The sequence below is a fragment of the Phocoena sinus genome, chromosome 20 (genome assembly GCF_008692025.1).
Source record: "Phocoena sinus isolate mPhoSin1 chromosome 20, mPhoSin1.pri, whole genome shotgun sequence".
In the NCBI taxonomy this organism is placed as follows: domain Eukaryota; kingdom Metazoa; phylum Chordata; class Mammalia; order Artiodactyla; family Phocoenidae; genus Phocoena; species Phocoena sinus.
This window is the reverse complement of record NC_045782.1, coordinates 33,196,098-33,219,996: the sequence shown is the minus strand read 5'-3', so window position 1 is coordinate 33,219,996 and position 23,899 is coordinate 33,196,098. Positions and strand designations below refer to the sequence as shown.

General features: G+C 57.3%; 2 protein-coding genes across 3 annotated transcripts; one reads left to right on the top strand and one right to left on the bottom strand.

The window, feature by feature from the left end:
* The first annotated feature begins 1,709 nt into the window (after positions 1–1,709).
* Positions 1,710–12,874, top strand: RASL10B (RAS like family 10 member B). Of its 2 annotated transcripts, none has more exons than XM_032615031.1 (4): positions 1,710–1,816; positions 4,664–5,026; positions 9,346–9,470; positions 9,957–12,874. In XM_032615031.1, the coding sequence occupies exons 2-4, from the start codon at positions 4,811–4,813 to the stop codon at positions 10,225–10,227; spliced, it is 612 nt and encodes a 203-aa protein (XP_032470922.1). In that variant the 5' UTR covers positions 1,710–1,816; positions 4,664–4,810; the 3' UTR covers positions 10,228–12,874. The 2 variants fall into 2 exon arrangements, with proteins under 2 accessions (XP_032470922.1, XP_032470921.1); XM_032615030.1 differs by having other exon boundaries at positions 9,954–12,874.
* Positions 12,875–13,018: 144 nt separating this feature from the next.
* Positions 13,019–20,535, bottom strand: GAS2L2 (growth arrest specific 2 like 2). Its single transcript, XM_032616834.1, has 6 exons — positions 20,151–20,535; positions 18,498–18,742; positions 17,545–17,652; positions 16,330–16,426; positions 15,475–15,727; positions 13,019–14,898 (listed from the first exon to the last, which is right to left on the bottom strand). Exons 1-6 carry the CDS (start codon positions 20,533–20,535, stop codon positions 13,365–13,367), a joined length of 2,622 nt encoding a protein of 873 aa, XP_032472725.1. The 3' UTR covers positions 13,019–13,364.
* Positions 20,536–23,899: the final 3,364 nt, after the last annotated feature.

The window sequence follows — 23,899 nt, the reverse complement described above, 5'->3', positions numbered from 1 at the left end:
AACTGATCATCTCTTCATTTTACAAATAAGGCATAGAGTTCGGAGCGTTCAAGTAATTTGCCTTCAGTCACGTAGTAAGTGGTAGGGCCAGGACCTAACTCCAGATCTGCTTGATTCTGAAGCCCAGGCTCGTAACCACTGTACTCTCTGTCTGGACGGGAGAGGGAAGGGGAGCAACCGGGAGGGTGCTCAGCCCACTAGTACTAGAAAGAATAGGAAGGAAGTCACAGTGTGGGATGCTGGGTCCAGGGGTAAAAGCACTTGGGAGATCTCTCCCAGCTTCCCCCTCCTCCTCCCTGCACCACTGACCAGGTTGCTGCCCTGCTTCAAAACGCTTACAGGCTATCCCAGCCAAACAGGGCTAGATCCCAACTCCTTCCTCGGCAATCAAGGCCTTCGTGACTTCACCTCCACCAACCTCTCAGCCTCCTCTCCCTGTGCTTCCAGCCCCCCGCCCCCACCCCCGTGCCTGTGTCCTGGACCCCCTTCTCAAACCCCTGTAACTGCTCCCAACTTCTCTCATCTGAACCCTCCTCTTCCACACCCTCCCCCACCCTGCACCCGAAATCCACTTCTTTCAAGGCTTCTTCCTTGAAAGTTGCCTCCTCCGAAGCCTCCACTGACTCCTCTCCCTAGTTGGCCTGCTCCGTCTACCCTTCCCCAGAACCTTGACTCTGCACACATCATATATTCGCGCCACGTGTGTGCTTCTGGCCTCCCTGATGAGCTGTGGGCCCCTGGCCAAGTTCGTCAGTGGCTGCCCCGCTAGAGACTCCCAATTTTTGTCTTCCGCATTTTACACTTCAGTAAGACCAGTCACTCAGCCTCAACTATCTCATCTGTAAAACGGGGGAAACAGAATCTACCTCATAGTATTGTGAGCGTTAACTTCGAAGATGCAGGCAAAGCTGAGAGCACATTGCCTGGTACATACTCATTAAATGTTAATTTAAAAGTGTCATTTAAATTAATTAAATGACACTGACCACGATTGTTTTAGAGTAAATACACGGGCGATTCTGCCCTCTCCCCTGGCAAATGCTGGTATCACCCCCTCTGGAGAGGAGAGGGGAGCAGTCGTTTCAGGGGATGGAGGTCATTCGTTGGCCTGGGATGAGCTTTGCTTTGCCAGCCTGCTCTGCTCTTCTTTCCCTGCTGCAGTGAAGGGTGAAAATGACCACCCTTCGCAGTCCTCCGGTGGGGTGGCGGAGAGGAGTCTGGATGCCTCTCTAGCACACGGTGCAAGGCACACAGTGGGCGACCGTCCAGTGACGGAACTGGGAAGGGTCAGAAGAGACCTAGAGAGGGAACCTGGGGTGTGTGGCGGGGGTGGGATATGGAGTGAAGCCAAAGGCTTTAGGGCCTCTCCGGTCCCTTTCTCCCAGCCCTCCAGGTTAGAGCTAAAAATACCGCAGGGAGAGTCGGGAGGGGTGAAAGTCGAGGCTCGGGATTAAAGAATTTGTCCAGGGCTTCCCAAGTGAATATGGCAGGCTCAGGGACCCAGCAGAACGCCAGCGGGGCACGCCCCCCCCGCCCCCCGCCCCCCGCCCCGCTCCCGCCTCCTCCTCCTCCCAGCGCGAGCGGGCGGCGCGCTCCGGAGGGAGAATCGGGCTGGAGGTGTCCTACCCACTCGGCGGCCAGCACCTGCCCCCGCCCCCCCCCGCGCCCGCCCTGAGCCCGCCCAGACTGCGCAGCCGGGGGCGCTCCCACCTCTCTCCCCCCGGGCCGGGGAGCCGGGGGGCAGCACCGGAGCCCGGGGGGAGCGCGGCCCCACCGGCCGGCCGGCCCGGGCTGGGGGTAGCTAGGACGGCCCCGGGTAAGCGGCGGGAGGCTGGGCGAGCGGGCGGGCCGGGGCCGGGGTGGGTCGGTGGGGGAATGGGGAGGCGCGACGGGGGCGAGAAGGGAGGTGGGGGCCGGCGGACTGGCGGGGAAGCGGCGCGGGGCGGCCACGTGAGAGCTGGTGCTGGCGGGGTGGTGAGGGGGGTTGCCTGCGAGGTGCTGGAGGCGGAGAGCAGGCTGGGCTCCGGCATCCCCCTCACCCAGAACTCCCACCAATCAGGTCATAGGGAGCTCAGCATCTTCCGACGCCCGCACCCACCCACTCCCACATGAATGTGATGGGGACAGACAGCGGGCAGACGTGTGACTCGGCCCACGGGACCTGCAAAGCCCCCGCCCTCAGTCTGAGGCTGGGACTCAGGCGTCCAGGTCCAGGGAAGAGGAACCAGAAGCAGGCTTTGGCCCCAGTGTATGTCCCCGGGCGCTGTCTGCAGACTCACTGCAGAGCACAGGCCTTGGGGAGGGAGGCTCAGGGGCCTGGGCCCTGCCTCTCCGGACAGCCCTCTTCCACCCCCACCCAGCTGGGGATGTTGCATTAACAAACACTTAGACCCAGGACCCCCGCCTGGGAAGCGGGAGGGGACACCAGTCACCTCTGAGTCAGCGCCTCATGCCTTCCAGGAGGCTGTCCCCAGCCTAGGGGCCTCTCTGGCACCCCCTCCCTGGCTCTAGCGCTGTGCCCCGCTTTTATTTCCCAGCTATTCCCCCAGAAAGGGTTGATTTCAGGGCAGGGAATGGGTTATCCAGGAGAATCTGCAGGTAGGCTACATCCTAGATCCCTCTAAGTTGCCACACCCAGGGGGAGGCCGGGACACTTCTGGCATTCTTTGCCTTCTCTCCCTCCCCTAAGGTGCCCCCTCCCCACCTGCTTGTGCTGGTTATGTAATTAACCCAGCTGAGGCTCTCTGCCATGCTGACAGTGTCCAGGGATGCCTGAGAAGCCCAGGGCCCTGGAGGGATTTATGGGGAGGAGGGGCTGGTACTTCCCCCAGTTGGGAGCTCACAGAAATAGAGAAGCACTTGTTGGGAAGGGACACTGCATGGGACAGGAAGGAGATGAGAGCCCTAGTCTTAGTTGACAGCTCAACTGGCTATGTGGTCTTCACATCCCTAAATCTGTGGGGGTTTTTTTGGTTTTGTTTTTACCTTCAATAAAATGGGGAGAATTGCACACACACACACACACACACTATATGTACATGAGCAACAGTGCAGTAGTGCAGAGTGACCCATCTGGGATGGCTAGGAGGTCCCATTGTGATCGATGAGTGAAGGACCCCTGTGCATAACAATGGCCACTGTTTATTGAACACCTACTCCGGCCTCACAACACCCTATGGCCTCACAACACCCTATGACGTTCCCTGCCGAAGATCACACTTTAGGTGAGTGGCAGAGCGGAGAATCCAATGCTGGTGGGCCTCACTCCAGATCCTGCCGTTGGTTTACTATGCTGTATGTGACATGCCCTGTGGATTGGGTCCTCTGAACCAGGACGGACTGGACTGAGGGACATTCTGCCGTGAGCTGTGCATATGTGGAAAGGGCATGCATCCACAGAGAAAACATGCATATGTGCTGGAAAGCATGGCCCCATCCAAACCCAGCAAACCCATCTGCCTTGGACCCATTTAGCAGGCACTGGTGTCACCCTCCTGGGAATAGTCCCCAAACAGGAGGTCTCAGGCACGTACCAGCCTCCCTGGTCACCATCCTCAACAGAAAGAGAAGGCACCTGGCTAAAAGGTTTACTTGGATTATCTCAGGAGTAGAGGCTAATGATCCTTCTTTATAAGTGTGCAGAATGTGGCTCAGATCCACAGCCAGGAAACACCAGAGCTGGGATTTATACCCATGCTCTAAAGTCACTGAAACTGAGCAAGAAGGAGCTAACGAATCCATGTCAAGGTTCAATCCTGTAGCAGCCCTTTCCCGGGCACCTGCTGCGTGCCAGGTCCTCTGAGCTCAGGGGGTTGCCAGATAATCAGACCCAGCCCTTGGCCTGTGGCCTACGCCAGCTAGAATCCCTAAACTTGAAAGCTGAAGTACTGCAACACTGTAGAAAGGAGTAGCCCGCCTTTCCCAGCTGTGTGCCTGGGCTCGTGTCTCCCTCCCTCTGGATCTTCTCTCCAAAGTGGGAATACCTATTACCTGGGGATACTGTATCGACTAAGGATAACCACGTGGGCATGCTGACTTAGAGTAACTGCTCCACAGGTGTCACGCTCCACAGAGCCAAAGTCATCGGCCAATCCAGGGATTCTCAGCAGGGGGTGCTTGGGAAGGTGGGGGGAGCACATTTTGGGTCATCATGGTCACTAGAAGCTGCTGCTGGCAAGTACCTCCAGGCAGCTGGGGATGTAAAATGCCCTGCTCGATAAAGAATTCTCTCTCCACAAACTGCCAGGACTGCCTCCACGGAGACGCACTGGCCTGGTCTCACTCCTGAGGACCAGGAGGCCAAGGCTGCGAGGCGTTGCTGTCTTGCCCCGGGCTCAGTGGGAAGGCTGGGACTTGAAGCCAAGTCTAGTGCTCTTTCCACTCCGCTCTGCGGCCTGCCTGGGTCTGGGAGTCAGACCGGCCAAAAGTCAGGTCATAATACAAGTCAAGAAAGATTGATTCCCACTGATGGGATGGACGGCAGGGAGAATGGAGAAGGAAGGATGGGGAGGTTCTGGATAGATGGGATAGGGGCTCTGGGGAAGGGAAGGCATCCCAAGTGGCAGTAGTAACAGCTCCAGTGACATTCTCCAAGGTAGAAAAGTACAGGATATGTCCAAGGAGGAGAAGCCAGCCCCACCAAGCCCACCTCTTGTTTCCACAGTCCAGGTGGAGGCCGCAGAGGGTCCAGGGCAAGCAGGGGCAGCGATGATTGGTCCTGACGGTGGCTGAGCCCCCAGCCCCTGGAATATGCAGCCCGGGGGAGCCCCAGGCAGCGGCGAGGACGAGGTGGCGGAGCGGGGCGGGAGGCATGGTCTCCACCTACCGGGTGGCCGTGCTGGGGGCGCGAGGCGTGGGCAAGAGTGCCATCGTGCGCCAGTTCCTGTACAACGAGTTCAGCGAGGTCTGCGTGCCCACCACCGCCCGCCGCCTCTACCTGCCGGCTGTCGTCATGAACGGCCACGTGCACGACCTCCAGATCCTCGACTTCCCGCCCATCAGCGCCTTCCCTGTCAATACGCTGCAGGTAGGGGGGTGGGGGTGGGGGACAGGGTGGAGGACAGCCTGGACCCCAACCCTCTCCTGGCTCCGGCCCTGTTGCTGGCTTTGAGAACTCCGCGCTGCACCACGGGCCGCCCTACTTAGAGCTGTGCCAGGAATCCATTCATTTGTGCACTGGCTTATTCAACAAATATTTGATGAACGTCTAATGTGTACCAGGCCCTGTGGTGGGCACTGGGATAGAATGGTGCTCAAGAGAGAGCAGTTTGCTCTCAAGGAACTCATAGTCTGGTGAGAAGAAAAACAGTCAGCTATTACATAGTTCCATGAGTGTCATGATTGCAGGGGATGCGGGAACTAAGACAGCCCTGAAGGGGCATCTGTCCCACGAAGGTGTGTGAGGGTGGGGGTCACAGGAGGTGATGTCTCAGCTAGGTAGGATCTGGGCAGGTAAGGGGCAGTGGAGAGAAAGGCATAGAGCGCCGGATGCCTGTTAATATTCTGGGCGCTGCCTCCCATGGCCTCAGACCCACGTCATCTGTAGAAGGGACAACAGAAGAAAAGGCTGGGACCTGGGAAAGGTGTTCTCAGAGACTGGAGACCCCAATCAGATCTCTTGCCCAAGGGCCTTTTCTCTTAAGTGATGCTTTGTCCCCTGACCTCAGGACTGGCCCTCGGGGCGGCTTTTCCTGCAGGGGTTGGATTCAGATGCCCCCAGTGCCCTGGCTTACAGGGTCCAGCCTGCAGGACCGGGTCCTTCTTCCTGCTCTCTACCTCTGGCTTGAGCGGGGGTCGGATGCAGGGGGAAGCTGAGCCCTAGACATGTTGGCTCACCAAAGAAGCCCCTGACCAGAGCACAGAGTTTCTCCAGGAAGGCTAGGCATGGTGGAGGCCCGGAGGGCAGGGGCCACCGCTTGGCCAGTTGTAACTGTGCAAATACAGCAATCTCTCGGGTGGAGCTGGGGGCTGGGGAAGGGCTCAGGCTCAGCACTGTGTCGGCAACTCCGGGCAGGAGGACCTTCGCCCAACCTCGGGGACACCTGTCTCTCCCATCCTAGGTGTGGGAGCATCAGCACCAAAGACAAAAGCCTGATCCACACATCACGCCTTGGAAACAGTGAGGTCTGGGCAGTGGGTCCAAGGTCAGGTGCTCTGTTTCTCCTCCAGAGGAGACTAACAGTAGCCTGAGTGGATGCTCAGATCCCACTCTGGTCCTGTGCATTGAGCTGGGTTTATTTTTCACATTCTGTTGTGTGTTTAAATTGTAATTTCGATTTTGGAATCGGGAAGATACAATTTAAAAGCCCAAACTTTGTTAAAACAAACAAACAAAAAGTACACCCAAAGAAATCTCAGTCCCACCCCTGCTCCCTTTACCCCAGTTCTTGCCCCATTCTATAGCCATTCTCATTGGTTTTTTTATTCACACTTCCAGTTTTTCTTTACACAAATAAGAAAATGTATTCTTATTCCACTTCCCTTCTTGCATTAAAAACAAAAACTGTCTGCACCTTTTGTTTGTTTGTTTGGGTTTTTTCTTTGTTTGTTTGTTTTTTTGGCTTGACGTTTTAACCTGGAGGTCTTTCCATGTCAGTATCTAGAGGTCTTCTTCATTCTTTTTTCATGGCTACACTGTATCCCATTGGAAAGATGTACTATGAAGTCCCCTCTTGTTGGACAAGTGGGTTGTTTCCAAACTTTTGCTTCAAAACAATGCCACAGTGAATAGCCTTGTAATAGTCATTTTGTATACACAGGAAGGCATATCTGTGGGATCGATTTCTGGAAATGGCCTCGCTAGGTCAAAGGATAAATGCAACTGGAGTTTGGAAGGTGCCAGATTCCACCCCCCACCTCCATTAAGGTGCATAGTTTGTGCTCCTGTGAGGGATGTTACATGAGTGCTCGTTTCCCTAAAGCCATCAGAGTGTATTGTCAAACTTTTGGATTTTTGACAGTCTGATAGATGAGATAGGATAATCTCAGTGTACTTTTTATTTACATCTCTGCTTATGAGTGAAGTTGAGCATCTTTTCATATGTTTGAGGGCCTTTGCCTTTCTTTTTCTGAAAACTGTTAATGCCTTTGCCCATCTTTCTGTTGGATCATTGGCCTTTTTCTTCCTGATCGACCCTGAGTTTTGGACTCTACAAGGATGTCCAAGACTTCACCCCTGAAGCACAAGAAAGGGACTTTGAGCAAAGAAGTGCTGAGACAGGATCCTGCATGCCCCAAAGATCAAATAGTAGAATCCCACTGGTTACTCTCTGAAAATAAGAATACATTCTTCCCCAATGCCAGATGAGATCCAGCCCAGGAGAGCGGCGTTTCTAGGGTCGTCTCAGCTGTTGCTTCTGCAGCCTCTCTCCTCCTATCAGAGAAGGAAGCTGAGGTTAGAGGGCGTGTGCAACCCACCCAAGGAAGGAGCAGCAAATGCATGGTTGGCACCCAGGTGGCTGAGGCTCCCTCAGCTCCTGTGTCCTTGGAACTGGACTCAGTTTCCATTGCTCCTTCTCTGTCTTGATACAGCTCCAAGATGGTCTTTTACCATCTGGAATGCTGCATGGAGCTAGCTGGAAGGCAAGCTGAGCTTTCTTACTCCCTCCCTTCAATCAGGGGTGAAGGGGCAACCCAGCCAATCGGGAGCCTTCTTCCTCTCCCTTTTAGGAGCCCCCAGAGAGGAGTGGGTGGGAGGCAGCCTGGAGGCCCCCTTGAGGAGGTAGCATGTTGGGAGAGAGGTGGGGCTGTCTCCCTCGAAGGCTGGCAGCTGTTCTCTCTCCCCAGCAGAGAGCTGGAAGAATGTGGGAGCCTCTCTGCCTATTTCCCCATCCCTCCCACTTCCTGCTGATCTCCGCTCCTTGCATGGGGTGGAGGAGGAACAGCGTACACTCTGGGGTCCCAAGCGCCCAGAGGTCCTGTGTCCAGTGGAATACAGTCTTTCCTGGCCTGAGAAACCAGTTCATGGTTTCCTATGAGTTTAGATTTGTCCTCAGCACCTTCCCCCTGCACCAAAGTTAAAACTCAGCACAAAGAAAAGATGCCACATCATCTCCCTGGAGAAATCCACTGCAGCCGCTTCTAAGCCTTTGAATCGGGAAGTGCTTCTCTGGAGTCAGACTTAACTCTCCACCACTGTCGCCCAAGTCTTTTCCCTTTTAATCCTTCTCTGCAGTGTAGAACCAGCTGTAGTCCTCCATGCCTGATCCCTACCCCAATTCAGCTCATAAGCTGGCACAGGAGATATGCCTGCCTCTCCCTCTAGTCTTTTGCCAGGGCTCTAGTTCCTAGAGAAAACCCTAGTTCCCCTTGTCCTGGGAGGCCTCTGCCTCCCCAGACTTCAGGGAGGCCCTTCTTTCCACACTCTGGCTGCTTTCTGCTGCTGCCCTTGCAGTTCTCATCTGCTGGCAGGTTAATTAGCTAACTCATCTCTTAAGCAATCTTCTCTTTCCCGCACTCAGGCTTGCCTGGGGCCTGTTCAGCTTGGGCCCTTCCCAGAGAATTTGCCACAGGCATTCAGGAAGTTCCATCTCCCTGGAGCTGCCCTGGGGCCCTGCTCTACATCAGCCCCCATTAGGCATCCAGTCTCAACCTTTTTCTCCTCAGGCCTCCTTCTTCTCAACTTTGAGGGCAGAGTGAAGCAAACAGAAGGGGCACATCAGGTAGCAATCTAAGTAAGGGCTGCCTTACAGGCAGGAATTGGGTTGATTCCAGCACGGACCAGGTGGGATTCAGGACCGTGGAGAGTTCACCAGCCTAGGTAGTGGAATTAAAGAGCCTAGGAGGAGGAGGTATGTAAAAAATGAGGAAGGCTGGACTCTGGTCCTCTCGAGCTCACAGCAGAAGTGGGGACCTGGGAATGGAAACAGCTCTGACCAAGGTATAATTGAACTGTTCTTAGAACACAGAGGATGAAGGGAATAGTCCCCTGCTTGCGGGAAGGCTTCTTAGAGGAGGAAGAGGCATCTGAGCTGAGGCCTGGGAAGATAGAGAGGATTTCAACAGGTCCAACAACTGGCTCAGGGCTGGGCTCGTAGAGGCGCTTAATAAATGTAGTCGAACAAAGGACCTGGATGGATGGACTGGGGGACAAAATGGGACAAGGCAGATCTCAGCTCCAGGAGTGCACAGGACAGACAGCGGCCCTGCCCCATCCTGGCTTGGAGGTGGGGAAGCCACACCTGAGCTCTGCCGTTGTGCCCCGGGCCTGGACTCCCGGGGATCGGTGGGTGTGCAAGTCTTAGGGTGCAGTGGCAGGTGAGAGTGCTGTGTATGGCGGGAGGTGGCTGGGGGCAAGGGGAGCCCTTATGGCTGCTCTGACCTTGGTGCTGGCTGGGGGTGTTGCAGGAGTGGGCAGACGCCTGCTGCAGGGGACTCCGGAGCGTCCACGCCTACATCCTGGTCTACGACATCTGCTGCTTTGACAGCTTTGAGTACGTCAAGACCATCCGCCAGCAGATCCTAGAGACGAGGTGAGGTGCCAGGATACACTCCACTGCCACCTCAGTGGGTGCCCCTATGCTGGCCACTTCCTGTGAAAAGGGTGCAGTGGGAGGGAAACAGATCACGTGCCTCTGGTTCCCACACATACTCAAACACACACTCACGACATTTTGCCGTCCCCGTTTCTGTTAGCTCATTTTGGGACCCTTACCATGGGGTGGCTAGTCTAGTGCAGTAAAGAGCAGAGGCTAGGGGAAGGAGACTTCCAGGGCGCCTCAGCCGCATGACTTTAAGCCAGGCTCAGGTTCCTCATCTGTACAATGGGGAGAACATTAACACCCACCTTTTGCATCAGTTGCGTCAGTTACAGCGCTGCGCCTGGAACAGATGGATGGTGGTAGCAGTAGTATTGACCAGGCACAGCCCGCCCTTCTTGAAGTCCGGGGCCGGGGTGGGGGCGGGGGAGGTTGTGAGACTAGACTGTGGGGTTCTGAGATTCCCACCTCGCCCAGCAGGGTGATCGGCACCTCGGAGACGCCCATCATCATCGTGGGCAACAAGAGGGACCTGCAGCGCGGACGCGTGATCCCGCGCTGGAACGTGTCACACCTGGTGCGCAAGACCTGGAAGTGCGGCTACGTGGAGTGCTCGGCCAAGTACAACTGGCACATCCTGCTGCTCTTCAGCGAGCTGCTCAAGAGCGTCGGCTGCGCCCGCTGCAAGCACGTGCACGCCGCCCTGCGCTTCCAGGGCGCGCTGCGCCGCAACCGCTGCGCCATCATGTGACGCCGCGCCCCACGGGCCGCAGCCCCGGCGGGCCCGGGCGGGGAGGGGCAGGAAGAGAACTCCTGGACCGCCCCCGCAGCCACGCCCTCCCCGGGAGAGGCGGAGGGCGAGAGGGAGCGTCTCCTTAGCTGCCCCGTTCTCCCCCCCTCTCCCGCGTCTGTCTTCCTGGGACGGCCGCCTTTAGTGCTGTAGTCCGTCCAGAGCCCGGCCGGGCCCCTAGGAGCGCCGCCGCCCCTGGGGGTTGGGGTGAGCGCGTGAACCGGAGGGCGGGGGTGGAGAGGTGCATTCTTGACCGGGCCCGCACCCGTCACCTCCAGAAAGTGTCTGTCATTGTTCCGCGTCTTCTTCTCCCGTGTCTGTCTGTCTGCCCAAGCGTCAGTTGGTCCTCAGCTGTCTTACCCACCCTCGCCACCTCCAGCTTCGTTCACAGGGCTCTCATTTTATCCACCCCCTGTCGCAGGTCCCGGCAGCACCTCTTCGTGAGGCCAGCCTTCTGACTGTCAGCACCACCGGCACGGGGCGGGGCGATGCGGGTGGCCCAGGGACCACAACCGGGGTCCGAGGGTTGAAGTCCTGGATCAGTCAGGGGGAGAAGGCAGAGCTCCCCCCGCTTCCAGGGAGACCTCCCTGCCCAACAGCCCCAATAGACGCACCAAGCTACCTTCCAGCCTTAACTCGATGGTCCATCCCTGCCGGGTGCCCCGCTCCCACTTCCTGACCCTGAAGTCAGATCACCCTCTGGGTTCAACATTTTTTTCTTGACCGAGTGTGGAGAGGGAATGCCCACAAATGATAGATTTATTTCCATGATGCCAGCTTCCAGTGGTCTGCCAGACTGGAGGATGTTTGGGGGGGAGGGGGGTGTGTGTGGTGGTGGGCGGGGTGTGGAGGGAGGCAGTCAGGTCGTGCCAGGGAAGACTCTTTCTCCCCATCTGACCCCAAGCTGACTGCCCCAGACCTTGCCCGCCTTGAATCTCAGATTACCCCGATTAATCTGGGGAGGGGCAGAGCCGGGAAAAGAATTATGGGAACCCCTATGCTTGGGGGAGATATACCGGCATCCCCACCCCTGGATGGAGGCCCTCAGGATCTGACGCCCCCTCGTCCCGACACCAGTTGGCCCCATGCCTTGACTCACCCCGCCCCATTTTCTCCGGCTGCCTGGCCAGTTTCTACCTCTTGTCACCGGAGCTGATCACTGTCAGTTTTGTACCGATTTAGAAATAACAAAAGTAATGAAGATACTAGGAGTGACCTGCGGGATTACTGGGGGATTTGGAGGGCGGGAGAAATGGTGCGAGTCCCCGGCCGCCTAGCCAAGTTCTCCCTGAGGCTGAGCCCTCAGCCCTTCTCTGGTGGGAGGATAGCGAGGTCCCTTGTTAGAAGAGAGACGGAGAGAACAGCCTAGCCTCGATGTAGCCAAGCTGTGGCGTGTAGACCAGGAAACCAGGTAGCTCGGGGTGGTGATGGAGAGGAGTCTGGGGGAGGCGTCATGGGTGGCAAACTTCTCATCCAGATCCAGCGTCAGAGGGAAGCTTCGATGCTCTCTTCTGCTTCCCCAGGTGATTCCCACTCCGCTCACTGGGGGTGACGCAGCCCGACAGTGACTGCCCTGACCTTGGGCAGTCCAGTATTTTGGGGTTCTGGTCCCTGCTGTGCTGCATGGCTTTGGGCAAGTGACCTGCCCTCTCTGAGCCTCCCTCTGAAGCAGAGGAGGTGGCTCCCCTCCCCCCCACACCTTGGAGTGGCTGGGAGGGTAAGGAAGAGTGGCTGCCCCCCTTTATCCCCTGCATCCCTGCCCCCTGACTCACCAGGGGGATGGGGTGAGTGGTGACAGCATCTCACCTGCCCCATCACTGTCACCCCCAGCTCTGAGGCACCTGAGGTGAGAGTGAGGGACCCAGGCCTCTGGCTGCCCCCTGTGGGAGCCATTGGAATGTATTGCCTGGCTGGCCCCCTTCACCCATCCTCTCACCCCCGCTTCACCCCAGATCTTTGATTTTGATTCCTTCCGCCCCCGTTCTGAGTGTCTGTCCTTCACCCTGCCCTCCCTTCCCCAGGGTTTCCCACCACAGGGTCTGGAAGTGTGTGTGACGCCCACTGCGCTGTGATCAGAAGTCAGATTAAAAATCAGGGAGTGTTTTCCCTCGTTTCTGTACCAAGGTGTTGGCTCAGTTCCTGCCGTGGGAAGGAAGGGACTCCCTGCAGGGTTTCTGCCTGCTGAGCTCTGGAGGGACAGACAGTCTGGGCGATGAGGTGGCCTGAGTCCTGAAGCCCAGGCCCACCAGGAGAATGAAGGGAAAGGGAGAGAGCTGGGAACTCATCTCCTCTCCACCTACCCCGCCAGGTGATCAAAACCATTCAGAAGAGAAGCATAACATCTCCCTCTGCCACTTTCTTGGGAAGACTTTCGGAAGTGGACTCAATCCCAGCTTCTGCCTTTGTGCCTTCCTCCCACTAGTGGCCGAGGCTCTGCAGCCCCCCCGGCCCACACCCATCATAACTCCAGGCGTGTCGATGTTAAGGAATGCTCTCAGCCATCCCTCTTGACTCAGTGATCTCAGTTCCCAGCCCCCCAGAGCAAAGTTTTGAAGTCCTGCAGGAGCCTGTGTGGGGCGACCTTGTCCCTGTCCGTGATGCTCATGTAGCAGCCTCTTCCAGGAGAGAAGGGCTGTCTGGCAAGGTTGGCTGGGGCTGCAGAGGGGAAACCTCTCTCACCCCAGCTCCCTCCCCCTCTTCCCCTCCAGCGGGGAAATGCTGCCACACCTTCCTGCACCGTGGCAGAGTGAAGGACTCAAGAGCTGGGGGCTCAGGGACAGACCCACTCATGTTTAGTAACTTATAAGAGCTGTGGAAATGGGCATGGCCGGAGGACAGAGCACAGGAATTTGGGGAGCTGTTCTGGGAGACAGTAGCCCTACCACCCTGGAATTGGACTGGGACTCATGGGTTGCCCTCCTGCTCAACCGACCAGATGGAGTCTCTGTTTGTCTTCTAAACGCTCCTGGCCAAGGCCCTGTATTGAGGTGAGGGACCTTCCTTTCTGTTCCTGCAGTTGGGAGTGCAACGAATACACGGGCATCCTTTCACTTCCCTCCTCCCCTATACCCACAGGCTCGGGGAGGAGAAGCTCCTTCTCACACCCAAGACTCCTCCTCAGGTGAGGCAGGGGCTTGATCAAGCTGCTGAGGCCCCTGGCCCTCCAAAGGCGGGGAGCTGCTCTCCAGTGGTGCAGCTGGCCCTTTCCTCTCCTCTCCCTCCTCCTTCTCCCTCGCCGAGGCTCCATCCCCCAGGGCTGCCTTCCCTCCATTGCTGCCCAGCACTGCTCTCACCAGCCTGCCCCTGGGGGGTGCCTTGGCTGGACCCAGGTGGAGGTAGGTCAATGGCTTGGGGATTCGTGAAGGCTGTTTCTCGGGCCTGTGGTCTCTCCGGGGCCGAATCCTGTGCCTGAGCTTCAGCTTGTAGATGGATGGGACTCTCCGGGGCTTCCGGAGTGTTCTCTTGCCCTTGCCTGGACATGCCTTGGCTTTATCGGAACTGGGGGCGGAGGGCGAAGGTGTGGAGGACTCTGGGGTGGCAGACACAGCAGGGGCTGAGCAGTCCTGCCCCCTTTGAGCTGGGACCTTCGTTGTCCTGGCACCCCTGGCACTTGGGCTTGCTTTTGTCCTCAGCCCACTCTCTTCGGCTCCCAGTTTCCCTTTTGGGTTTCCTGGGCCTGCACTTACAGCTGGCTTAGGGCAGCCTGTAGGGGCTGCCTTCCAGGCTCCCAGGTCCACCTTAAGGAGGGGTGGGGGGCCCTGAGCCAGTTCTTGGATGACTTTGTCATAAGGACCCCCAGGCTCAGGCCACCGCCCACCCAGACTGGGCACGTAGACTCCACTGCGAGACGCTGCGCCCTGGGGGCAGACAGCGGCCACCTCTAGCAGCTTCATGCTGGCCAAAAGCTGCTCCCCAAGGCTGTGGTGGATGGCTTGCTCCTTGATCCCACCCGAGGGCAGGGGAGTGCACCTCCCCTCCTGGTGCTGTGGACCCAGGCCCCAGGGCTCTCTGGCCTCTGCTGTCACCTGGACATCCAGCTTCTGGTCCTCTTGCCTCTCTTCCACAGAGCAGTCCCCATGGCTGGACCCAGACAGGTCCCCAGTGACGGCCCTTAATGGAATGGGCCCTCTCCCCAGTTCTGTCCTGGGACCTCCACTTGCAGTCCCTGGAAAGCTTCTTCCCAGAGTCAGGGGGCAAGCTGGGGGCAACCGGACCAGGATCTTGATGGGTCCTTTAACAGGGGATGGAGAATGGACAGATACTGTCTCCCTAAGCTGGGAGGAGGCACCCTCGGCCTCATCCCCGGGTGGTGGCCTGGGGCCCACAGACTTGGCTGGGCTGGAGGAACAAGGCAGGGGAGTTGCTCCTCCTGCTGGTGTCCCTGTGGTAGTGGCCTCAGGGGCTTGGAGTCCCTGGGGGATGGGGGTCCTGGCACGAGTTCCCCAGCTGTCTGTCTCCTCATGAACCCAAGATGTGGGAGTCCTTCTCCTGGGGAGTTCAGGGGGGTATCTGTCCTCCCTCTTCCCTGAGGAGGTGCCTCGGCCGCTGGGAGTAGGTGAGGATTGGGGGCTCGGTGGGCTGTCCCCATCTGGCAGCTGCCTCCAAGACGGGGCGAGTGACTTCTCCTGGCACCTGAAAGGGAGAATCATAGGTTATCGGCAGGGTTATCTGATCCAGTCCCCTGGCTCCCAGTCCCCTGGCTCTGCGAAGGGATGGCCTTTCCCCAGCCAGAACTCCCAGGGGGTCAGACTTCATGTTGAATGAAGCAGATGCTCCCTCTCCCCCGTGCCTGCCAGAGACTCTTCCTTACAGCAGATACTGTTTAAGTCTGTCCTCCCCCATTCCCTGTGTAGCAGATAGAAAGCAGCCTGGTCTGGACCCCAGGTTGCTTCAGATCCCACAACTACAGGTCACCAGTCTTGGGTGGGGAGGGTCTTAGTTTCTGCTCTACCAGGAAATGGCAGAGGGACCGTGGGTAAGTCTGTTCCCTTTATGGGCCTCAGCCTCCTCATCTGTGAAATGGGAGGGTGTATGAAGTTAACTAGATGATCCTAAATGTACTGGGTGTTTTTTGGTTCTGAACACCTGAGGTCTTGCTGGGATAGGGGCACTGCTGGGAGACCTGCTCCCCTTATCTTGGGGTGGGGTGGCCTCTGAGAATGTAGACTCCAAAGCAGGAAGAGGCCCTGCCCTGTCCCTCCCCAGTACCTCGGGAATGGTGCTGTCTCTCTGAGGATCCCTGCCCCTGCTCTCCGTTCACGGTGGGGTGTAGGGGCGGAGGCAGCAGGGGGCCTCTGCTTTCGACCTGAAGAGGTGTATGTCTTCCAGTCCACGGAGGGCAGGGGGCTCTGGGAGCGGCTGATGGTCATTGTAGGCTGGGGCTGTGAGGGCCCATCGTCCACCCTCACTGCATGCTGCACCAGTGGGACAGGGGGCTTCAGGAAGCTGCCCGTCTTGTGTGCTACCAACACAGCCCCCCAGAGACAGGAGAGGAAGAAAGGGTTAAACTCCTGCTGATGGGGTCCAGCGTTCCCTCCCCCAGCTGTCCCACACCCTGAATCCTGCATTAGAGACAGTGGGACCTACTGTGACAGTGACAGCACCAGAATTTCCTCAAGGGAGGGGTTTAGGGGATGAAATCTGGTCAGAGGGCCTGGCTGGGGGACTTGTTTAAAGCTGCAAGTCCACATCTTTAACTTAGATTGCATGCTTATTTGGGGTAGCTTGAGGTGCTGATGGACATTACGGGAAGACTAAAGACCCTTCCAAATCATGCTTGGTGCCTCCATCAGAGCCAGGCCTAAGCCCTGCCCACATGCCCTCATGACCAAATGCTGATTCTCTGTGTATTTGGCGCCACCTTGTGGCGCAAGTTGCTACTGCCCCGTGGCTGGCCCGCTTTCCGCCTAGAACTGAGAGGCCACCCACACCTGTACCTTCTACAGTACCTTCCTTCCTCCATCCCCTGCACACCTCTTGCCCCTGGAGATCAGGCCTACCTCCCGCGTCTGCTTCCGGCCTCCCGACCTGGAGTCATAGGGAAGGGACTCTCAGGGGACTTACAGAGGGATGTGCACCGGCAGGGGTCATGTTTGTCCAGATAGTGACCGAGTGTGTCCCAGCCGCCCCCCACACGCACCATCACGTGGTTCCGGAGGATCTGCAGGGGGCAAGGGTGAGGTGGAGGGCAAGGTGAGGGAGTCCCCTCTCCATGGACCAGCCTGCAGGCCTTCAGCCCTTGCTCCCATCCACGTACACATGCACACATGTGTAGTTGGGAGCGTGCCTATGTTGCAGCCTGAGTCCCCTCCAGGACTGGCATCAGATAGCACATGTTGTCAAGGGTGGAGGCCAAGCTGACAAACAGCAAGTTGCCCCAGGGCGAGACAAGGGATCTCCCAAGCACTACCTCCGGACTCCCTCCTCTCCCTTTGCTGGGAAGCGGTTGACGCCTGCGCACGTATCAGAAACGGAGGCGCTGGCTTTGCTCTCGTGGTGTGTGTATTAAAGGACCCGCAGGAGTCCTGGCCCGACTCCACTCCAGGTCACATAGCCTCTCCAGGCGTCCACTTCCTTAGTGGAAACGGGGCGCCACAATCCATCCCCACCTGCTTCACAGAGCTCTTGGCTCAGGCTCTGGGTGAGGGCCCAGGGAGCTGGCTCTGCCCCCAGGTGTGGCCCAACCCAAGGAGAAGAAGGCTTAGCTGTGCCCCTGAGCCGCTGGCCACACCCCCAGGTGCAGACTGTTTCTGGCCAGGTGGCCAGGCATGGGGCGGGGTGGAGGGGGTGGGGAGTGGGGAGTAGTGGGAGGCACAGTTCAGAATTGTACTGCCACTCAGAAGGCACCAAGCTGGGCATGTGAGTCGCAGACCGCGGGGTTGATGTGGCTGGGCCCTGCAGGAAAGACAAACTGGGCGGGGGTGGGGTGGGGGGGACGGGGTCTCAGGCCCCTTGCTGTGACCAAGCCTGTGGGTGGAAAAGTGGGAGTACGCTTCAGCCTCACTTCTGGCTGGGGAGACCCCCTTCTGAACTAAGGTGGAGGCAGATGGGCGGGGTTCTGTTTCTGGCTGCCTTCATGGACGGAGGGGACATGCTTGCCAACTTTGTCAGGAATCTTCTGGAATTCTCCAAGGGAGAGAAGGAAAGCCCCAAGGCCTGATAACTGGGGATGAATGGTGATTTCCTGTCCTTGCCTTCAGGCCTGGGCAAAGTCCCACGGAAGGAAACCTGATTCTGCCGACCCCAGAGAGGGCCCTCCACCCCCGACCAGGGACTTACCCGGATGAAGATGAGGGTGTTGGAGTCTCCCACGCGGTACTTCCCCTCGGACACCTTGACCATGGAGAACTGAACCGGGCACGTGCAGTGGCTCACCAGGCTCTGAACCTGCGGGCAGTGGGCAATGGGTTCAGCCCTCCCCTCTGCCCAAGTAGCCAAGCTCCCCCTGCACGCTGGGTCAAGCCCAACGGGCGGCCTGCCTGCCCCCCAGCCCCAAGGCTTCTGCCAAGTCAGGGCTGGGGGCTGAGAAGCAAGTAGAGAAGGCTTTTAATGGCTCAACGAGAACAAGACCTTGAGTGGTCACCTACGGCCCAGCACCCTCGTGAGTCAGCTAACAGAGGCCATGGAGTGTGATGGTTAAGGTGGGCCTTGGAACCTGACAGGTTTGGGTGGGAATCCTGCCTCCACCGCACTATAGGCCTTGCGCAAGGTAAGAAACCTCCCTGAGCTCGATTCCTTGGTGGTAGGAGTGATTCCTAGTCACAGTCAGAGCTAACTCCCAGGACAGGACCCTCTGTGCCAGACACTGGCTGAGCGCTTCACGTGCGCTGGCTCATCTAACAGCCACCGCGGTCGTGGAAGGTAGGCACGGTTACATCCCCACAGTACAGATAAGGGAGCTGAGGCACAGAGAGGGCAAATAATTTGCCCAGTCACACGGCTGCAAAGCAGTGGAACTAAGACTTAAACCAAGCCGTCAGAAAAGGTTTGCGTTCTTAACAACCGTCCCACGGGGTTTAAACGAGAGAGGCGTAGGGTGCTGGATTCATAAAGAAAACGATGAGCATCGAGGCTCCAAGTGGACACGACTTACTTAACAACCACGGGGTGAGAGAGTGTCGAGGAGGAGACTGGGGCTGAAGAAGGGGGTGGCTCAGAGGGGCCGGATTCGGAGGGGGAGAGGGAGGCGGGGCGAAGGAAGGCGGGGCCGAGGGCGTGTCCGGAGCCCTCACCAATTGGTCCAGGTTGCGGAAGTGGCAGGGCGGGCGCGTGGGGGCCTCGGGCGGCGGCGGGGGGTCGGGCGGGGGCAGGGCCAGCTCCAGCCGCAGTTCCTGGTCGATCTCCTCCTCCAGCCGCACCAGGCTGGGCGCCGCGACGCCGAAGCGCCGGGCCCGGCGGCCCAGCTCCAGCAGGCACAGCACCACGTTCTTCACGTTCTTGCGCAGCACCAGGTCATCCGTCTCGAACATCAGCACCTCTGGCCGGGGCGGGAGAGGGGAGAGGAGGGTAGGCAGCCTGAGATCCCTGCTGACCTGCCCGGAGCAAGCAAGCGGAACAGGTGGGATAGCCCTGGGGCCATCCTGGACCAGGGCGCGGACGCAGGCATGGGGGATGGGGGTTTGCGTCTCAGGTTCTTGGCGGCAAGCCAGCCCCTAGGAGGGTCTGGACAGAATTGCTCAGGTACTGAGTGCAAGACGAGGTGGCTGCGTTATGGCGGGGCGGGGTGGGGGGGAGAAGAGGGGACACAGCCAAGCGAAGGAGCCTAACTCCACCAGCCCTTCTCCCCGCTCTGTTTGCCAGGATGGGTCCAGGAGCAAGAAGCTTCCCATCCGCGCCTCTCACCTCCAGTAACCACCAGGCACCCCAGACTCAACTCCCAGCCCACACATAACCAGGCTGGGGTGAGTACAGGCTCTGGAGCCTGACTGCCAGCTTTGGAACCCTGACGCTCCCACCCACCGGATGTATGACCTTGGGCTAGTCCCAGCTTCAGTCTCCTCTTCTGTAAAACGGGAAAGTAGTCTGTTTCATGGGGTTGTTGTAGGGATAGTTATGTGTTTGCAGGCAATGTCTGGCACGTGGTAAGTGCCCGATAAAACACTGGCCTTTATCAACCCTCTAGTCCTGTTCCATATTGTGTTGCCACCCACTGGCCGGTAGGCCAGGCCTGACCCCCCTCCCTCTGCCACACCCCCACTGCCTTTGGTCTGAAGGATGGTGCGGCATCCAGATTCATCCCCGCTGCTGGGTCCAAGGCCAAGGAGATGAGGGAGCCTGATATCAGTCCTAGAGTCTTGGAAGCCCCAAACACGGCTGGCCCCTCCCTAACATCCACTTGCCTCCTCCCCTGTCCCCTCCCCACCCCACTGTAGCCCAAACACACACCTTCTTTGTGCCCCCCTGCCTAGAACTCCCTGTCCACCAAACTTCTTTTTATTCTCCAAGACTCAGCTCAAATCTCCATCCACTATATGGTCTTTCCAGGCCCATCAGGTGGCTGTTTCCGCCTCTGTCTCCCCAGCACAGATGCCTCTACTTGAGCTTCTACCACGTTGGGCTATAATTTATGCATCTTCTCAGCTGTCTCTCTTCCTGGGCCACAAACTTCTTGGCACTGGTTCTCAGCCCTCTTAGCGCTCGGTGCCCAGCACGACGTGCTACCCAAAGGAGGTAGGTGCTCGAATCATCCAATCAACACATTTATTTATTGGGGATTTCCTATGAGATTGGGAAACGGAGGCATGAAAAGGAATGAGCTGGCCCAAGGCAAATCTGGAAGGAGGACCGTGGCTCCTGACCCCTGATGCAGCCTGAGCCTCAGAGAGGAGATTGACGCCTGACAAGATAAGGGTCTGGGGAGGGGGGGGGGGGGGCAGGGTGCTTACCTTGGATACCCATCTCCTTGCGGCACCATTGGATGAAGTTGGAGATGTTGTCCCGGGCCTGGAAGGTGCCTGGCTGGGCAGCCCCATTGCAGGAAACCCCGGCCCGGGGCAGGGGAATGCTCTGGGCTCGGGCAGGTGCCTCAGCCAGGAAGGCCAGGGCGGCCTCAGTGACGGCGTTGGCGTGCTGGCACAGCACCAGGCCTGTCTCCAGTGCCTGCAGGAAGTTAGCTGCGTCAATGTCCAGCCCGTAGAGATCCCGAAGCCACTCGGCCAGGTCCTCCTTCATGGCTTCCAGGTACTGCTCCCTGGACTTAAAGGGCCGGGTGCTCCTCACCGGAGGCCTCGGGGTCCCAGGCCTCCTCCTGCCAACCCCAGGCTGGGACATGGCTGGACCACCAGCCGGGAAAGGGGCAGTTGCCTCCTCTCTCCCACAGCTGTGTCTTCACTCCTACCACCTGCTGGGTCTTGGCTGGTTCTCCCTGACTCAGGGGTTCCCCTTGTCCTCTGAGAGCCCAGGATGGCTCTGCTACTTGCCACTGGCTTCAGCCACTGTCACTGCCGCCACTGGGCTGGGCCAGGCCTGCCCCCTCCCCCTCCCCATTCCTCAGTCCCTGCCAGAACTTTCCTACTTGGTAGCCCTGCAGCGACCTCACACCCCAGCTGCCCAGTCCGCTCAGAGGTCGCCACCTCCCAGGACAGATGGAGGTGAGGACACTCCTTTCTCCCCCCAGGGCTGGACAGGCTGTGCTAGCTGCATCCCACCCACCACCGGCCAGCCTGGAGTCTGGCTGTCGGCCTCTCCACTCTGCTTTCCTCTCCTTGGAGACAGTGACTGCTACAAACACTCCTTGTTAACCCTTCCTGGCATTGCCCGCCCTGGAGCCTGGGGAGCAGAGGAAGGCTGGGGCTGGCTTCTCTCACTTGGTTGACACTGGTGGGGGCTTTTGGGAAATGAGGGCGAGAAGCAGGGCCAGGGGATGCCATGCCCCTTGGTGTTTAGTGAGCACCGTAGGATAGGGATGAAATAGATGCAGCGACAGAGTCCATACACATGAGTTTGGCCTTGGACCCTTTCCTGAAGCCCTCTGTGGCCTTCATATATTGCCTAGCCTCTCTGTGCCTTAGTTGCCTCAATTATAAAATGGGAATAATAACATCTACCTCTCCAGGGTGTTGTGAAGAATAGAGGAATCGCGAATGTGGGAAGTATCAGACTATTAAGACTGGGGGGGGGTCCCAGCTCTCACTGATTCTCCCAGCAGCCTTGTTTGTGCACCATGCTCCCTAATTTCTCTGGAGAACCCCTCCCACTCTACCCATGTGCTTCCTCCAGAGTGGGCTGTCAATCATAGTACCTCACCCCATGGCCACAGCAATGCATTCATTCAACAAATATTTCCTGAGTACCTACTGTGTGCCACGCACTATTATAGCCCTGAGGGTGTAGCTATAAATGAAGTCCCTGACCTCATGGAGGCTGCTAATATGTTGGTGGGTGTTGGGTGACAGACAACAAACTTACAAGTCTATAGTAAGTCAGATGGTGATAAATACCAGGGAGAAAACTAAAGGACTAAAGGAGAAGGGGGGAGGTATTTTCTATAAGGGGGTCAGGAAAGGCCTCACTGATATGGTGATGATTGAGCAGGGACCTAAGAGAAGTGAGGAAGCATATCTTCGGGAAGGGTACTCGGGCAGAGGGAACAGCCAGTGCAAAAGCTCCAGGCAGGGGAATTTCCCAGAGGTCCAGCGGTTAGGACGCAGCGCTTTCACTGCCGTGGCCTGGGTTCAGTCCCTGGTTGGGGAAATAAAATCTCACAAGCCATGTGGCTCAGCCAAAAAAATTTAAAAAAAACTCTAGGCAGGGGGATGGTTGGCATATCCCAGGAATAGCAATGACAGGTAGACTCTGAGGAAGAGAGGAAATGGGGGTCTCAGATTATGCAGGGCTTCTCTTTACCTTTTGGAAAGTAATTTTCTTTCAATTTCTTTCTTTCGTTCGTTCTTTCTTTCTGTCTGTCTCTCTCCCCCTCTCTCTCTCTCCTGCCCTTCCTTCCTTCCTTCCTTCCTTCCTTCCTTGCTCCCTCCCTCCCTCCCTCCCTTCCTCCCTTCCTCCCTCCCTCCCTCCCTCCCTCCGCATTGGGTCTTAGTTGCAGCATGTGGGGTCTTCGTTGTGGCATGAGAACTCTTAGTTGCGGCATGCATGTGGGGTCTAGTTCCCTGACCTGAGCTAGAACCCGGAACCTCTGCATTGGGAGCACAGAGTCTTAACCACTGGACCACCAGGGAAGTCCCTCAATTACCTTTTAAAGGCATCAAGATGGTGATTGTTGTACCCATTTTATGGATGAGGAAACAAGAAAACTAAAGCTGGCAGGAGGCCTGAGTTCCTCAGTGTAATGAACCTCTCCATAGGGTTGCTTGAGTGTCCTGAAGACATGGCAGCTGGCTTTCTCTAGAGTGAGAGAGCAAGACAGAAGCCACAGGGTCTTTTATTACCTAGCCTTGAAAGTCACACTCTGTCATTTCCACAATATCCTATTAATTACCCAGGTTGGCCTTATTTCATTTGGGAAGGGTCTACATAAGAGTGTGACTACCAGGAGACAAGGGTCATTGGGAGCCATTCTAGAGACTGGTTACCCCAATACAGAGGAGCTATTTCTTTTCCATTCTTGCTAATAAAATCCTATTTTCAGGTATTAGGTAGGGCTTTCTTGAAATTAGGGAAGATGAGCCCAGCCCCAGAGAGAGAACCTGACTTCCAATTGTCAAGTCTTCCAGCCATTCTGTGAGCTCTACTTTTTTTCTTTAAATTAGCCAGAGTAAACTTTTGAATTTTGCAATCAGGAACCAAGGTGGTTGGGACTTCCCTGGTGGTGCAGTGTTTAAGAATCTGCCTGCCAATGCAGGGGACACGGGTTTGAGCCCTGGCCCAGGACGATCCCACATGTCGCAGAGCAACTAAGCCCGTGTGCCACAGTTGCTGAGCCTGCACCCTAGAGCCCACGATCCACAACTACTGAGCCCACGTGCCACAACTACTGACGCCCGCACGCCTAGAGCCCGTGCTCCACAACAAGAGAAGCCACCGCGATGAGACGCCCACGCACCACAATGAAGAGTAACCCCCGCTCGCTGCAACTACAGAAAGCCCGTGCTCAGCAACGAAGATCCAACGTAGCCAAAAAAATTAATTAATTAATTAAAAAAAATAAGTAGGAGCCTGAACCAAGATGGCGGAGTAGAAGGATGTGCTCTCACTCCCTCTTGTGAGAACACCAGAATCACAACTAACTGCTGAACAATCGTTGACAGGAAGACACTGGAACTCACCAAAAACGTTACCCCACATCCAAAGACAAAGGAGAAGCCGCAATGAGACGGGAGGAGGGGCGCAATCACAGTAAAATCAAATCCCATAACTGCTGGGTGGGTGACTCACAGACTGGAGAACATGTATACCACAGAAGTCCACCCACTGGAGTGAAGGTTCTGAGCCCCACGTCAGGCTTCCGAACCTGAGGGTCCGGCAACGGGAGGAGGAACTCCTAGAGAATCAGACTTCGAAGGCTAGTGGGATTTGAATGCAGGACCTGGACAGGACTGGGGGAAATAGAGACCCCACTCTTGGAGGGCACACACAAAGCAGTGTGCGCATTGGGACCCAAGGGAAGGAGCAGTGACCCCAGGGGAGACTGAACTAGACCTACCTGCTGGTGTTGGAGGGTCTCCTGCAGAGGTGGTGG

Excerpts from the sequence above, each read along its gene's own strand:
- GAS2L2 (XM_032616834.1), bottom strand. The coding sequence starts at position 20,535 with ATGTCCCAGCCTGGGGTTGGCAGGAGGAGGCCTGGGACCCCGAGGCCT. Across the intron at positions 17,653-18,497 it reads TCCGCAACCTGGACCAATTG|GTTCAGAGCCTGGTGAGCCA; the intron begins GTGAGGGCTCCG and ends CACTGCCCGCAG. Across the intron at positions 16,427-17,544 it reads ACACCCTCATCTTCATCCGG|ATCCTCCGGAACCACGTGAT; the intron begins GTAAGTCCCTGG and ends TGCCCCCTGCAG.
- RASL10B (XM_032615030.1), top strand. The coding sequence starts at position 4,811 with ATGGTCTCCACCTACCGGGTGGCCGTGCTGGGGGCGCGAGGCGTGGGC. Across the intron at positions 5,027-9,345 it reads TCCCTGTCAATACGCTGCAG|GAGTGGGCAGACGCCTGCTG; the intron begins GTAGGGGGGTGG and ends GGGGTGTTGCAG. Across the intron at positions 9,471-9,953 it reads CAGCAGATCCTAGAGACGAG|CAGGGTGATCGGCACCTCGG; the intron begins GTGAGGTGCCAG and ends CACCTCGCCCAG.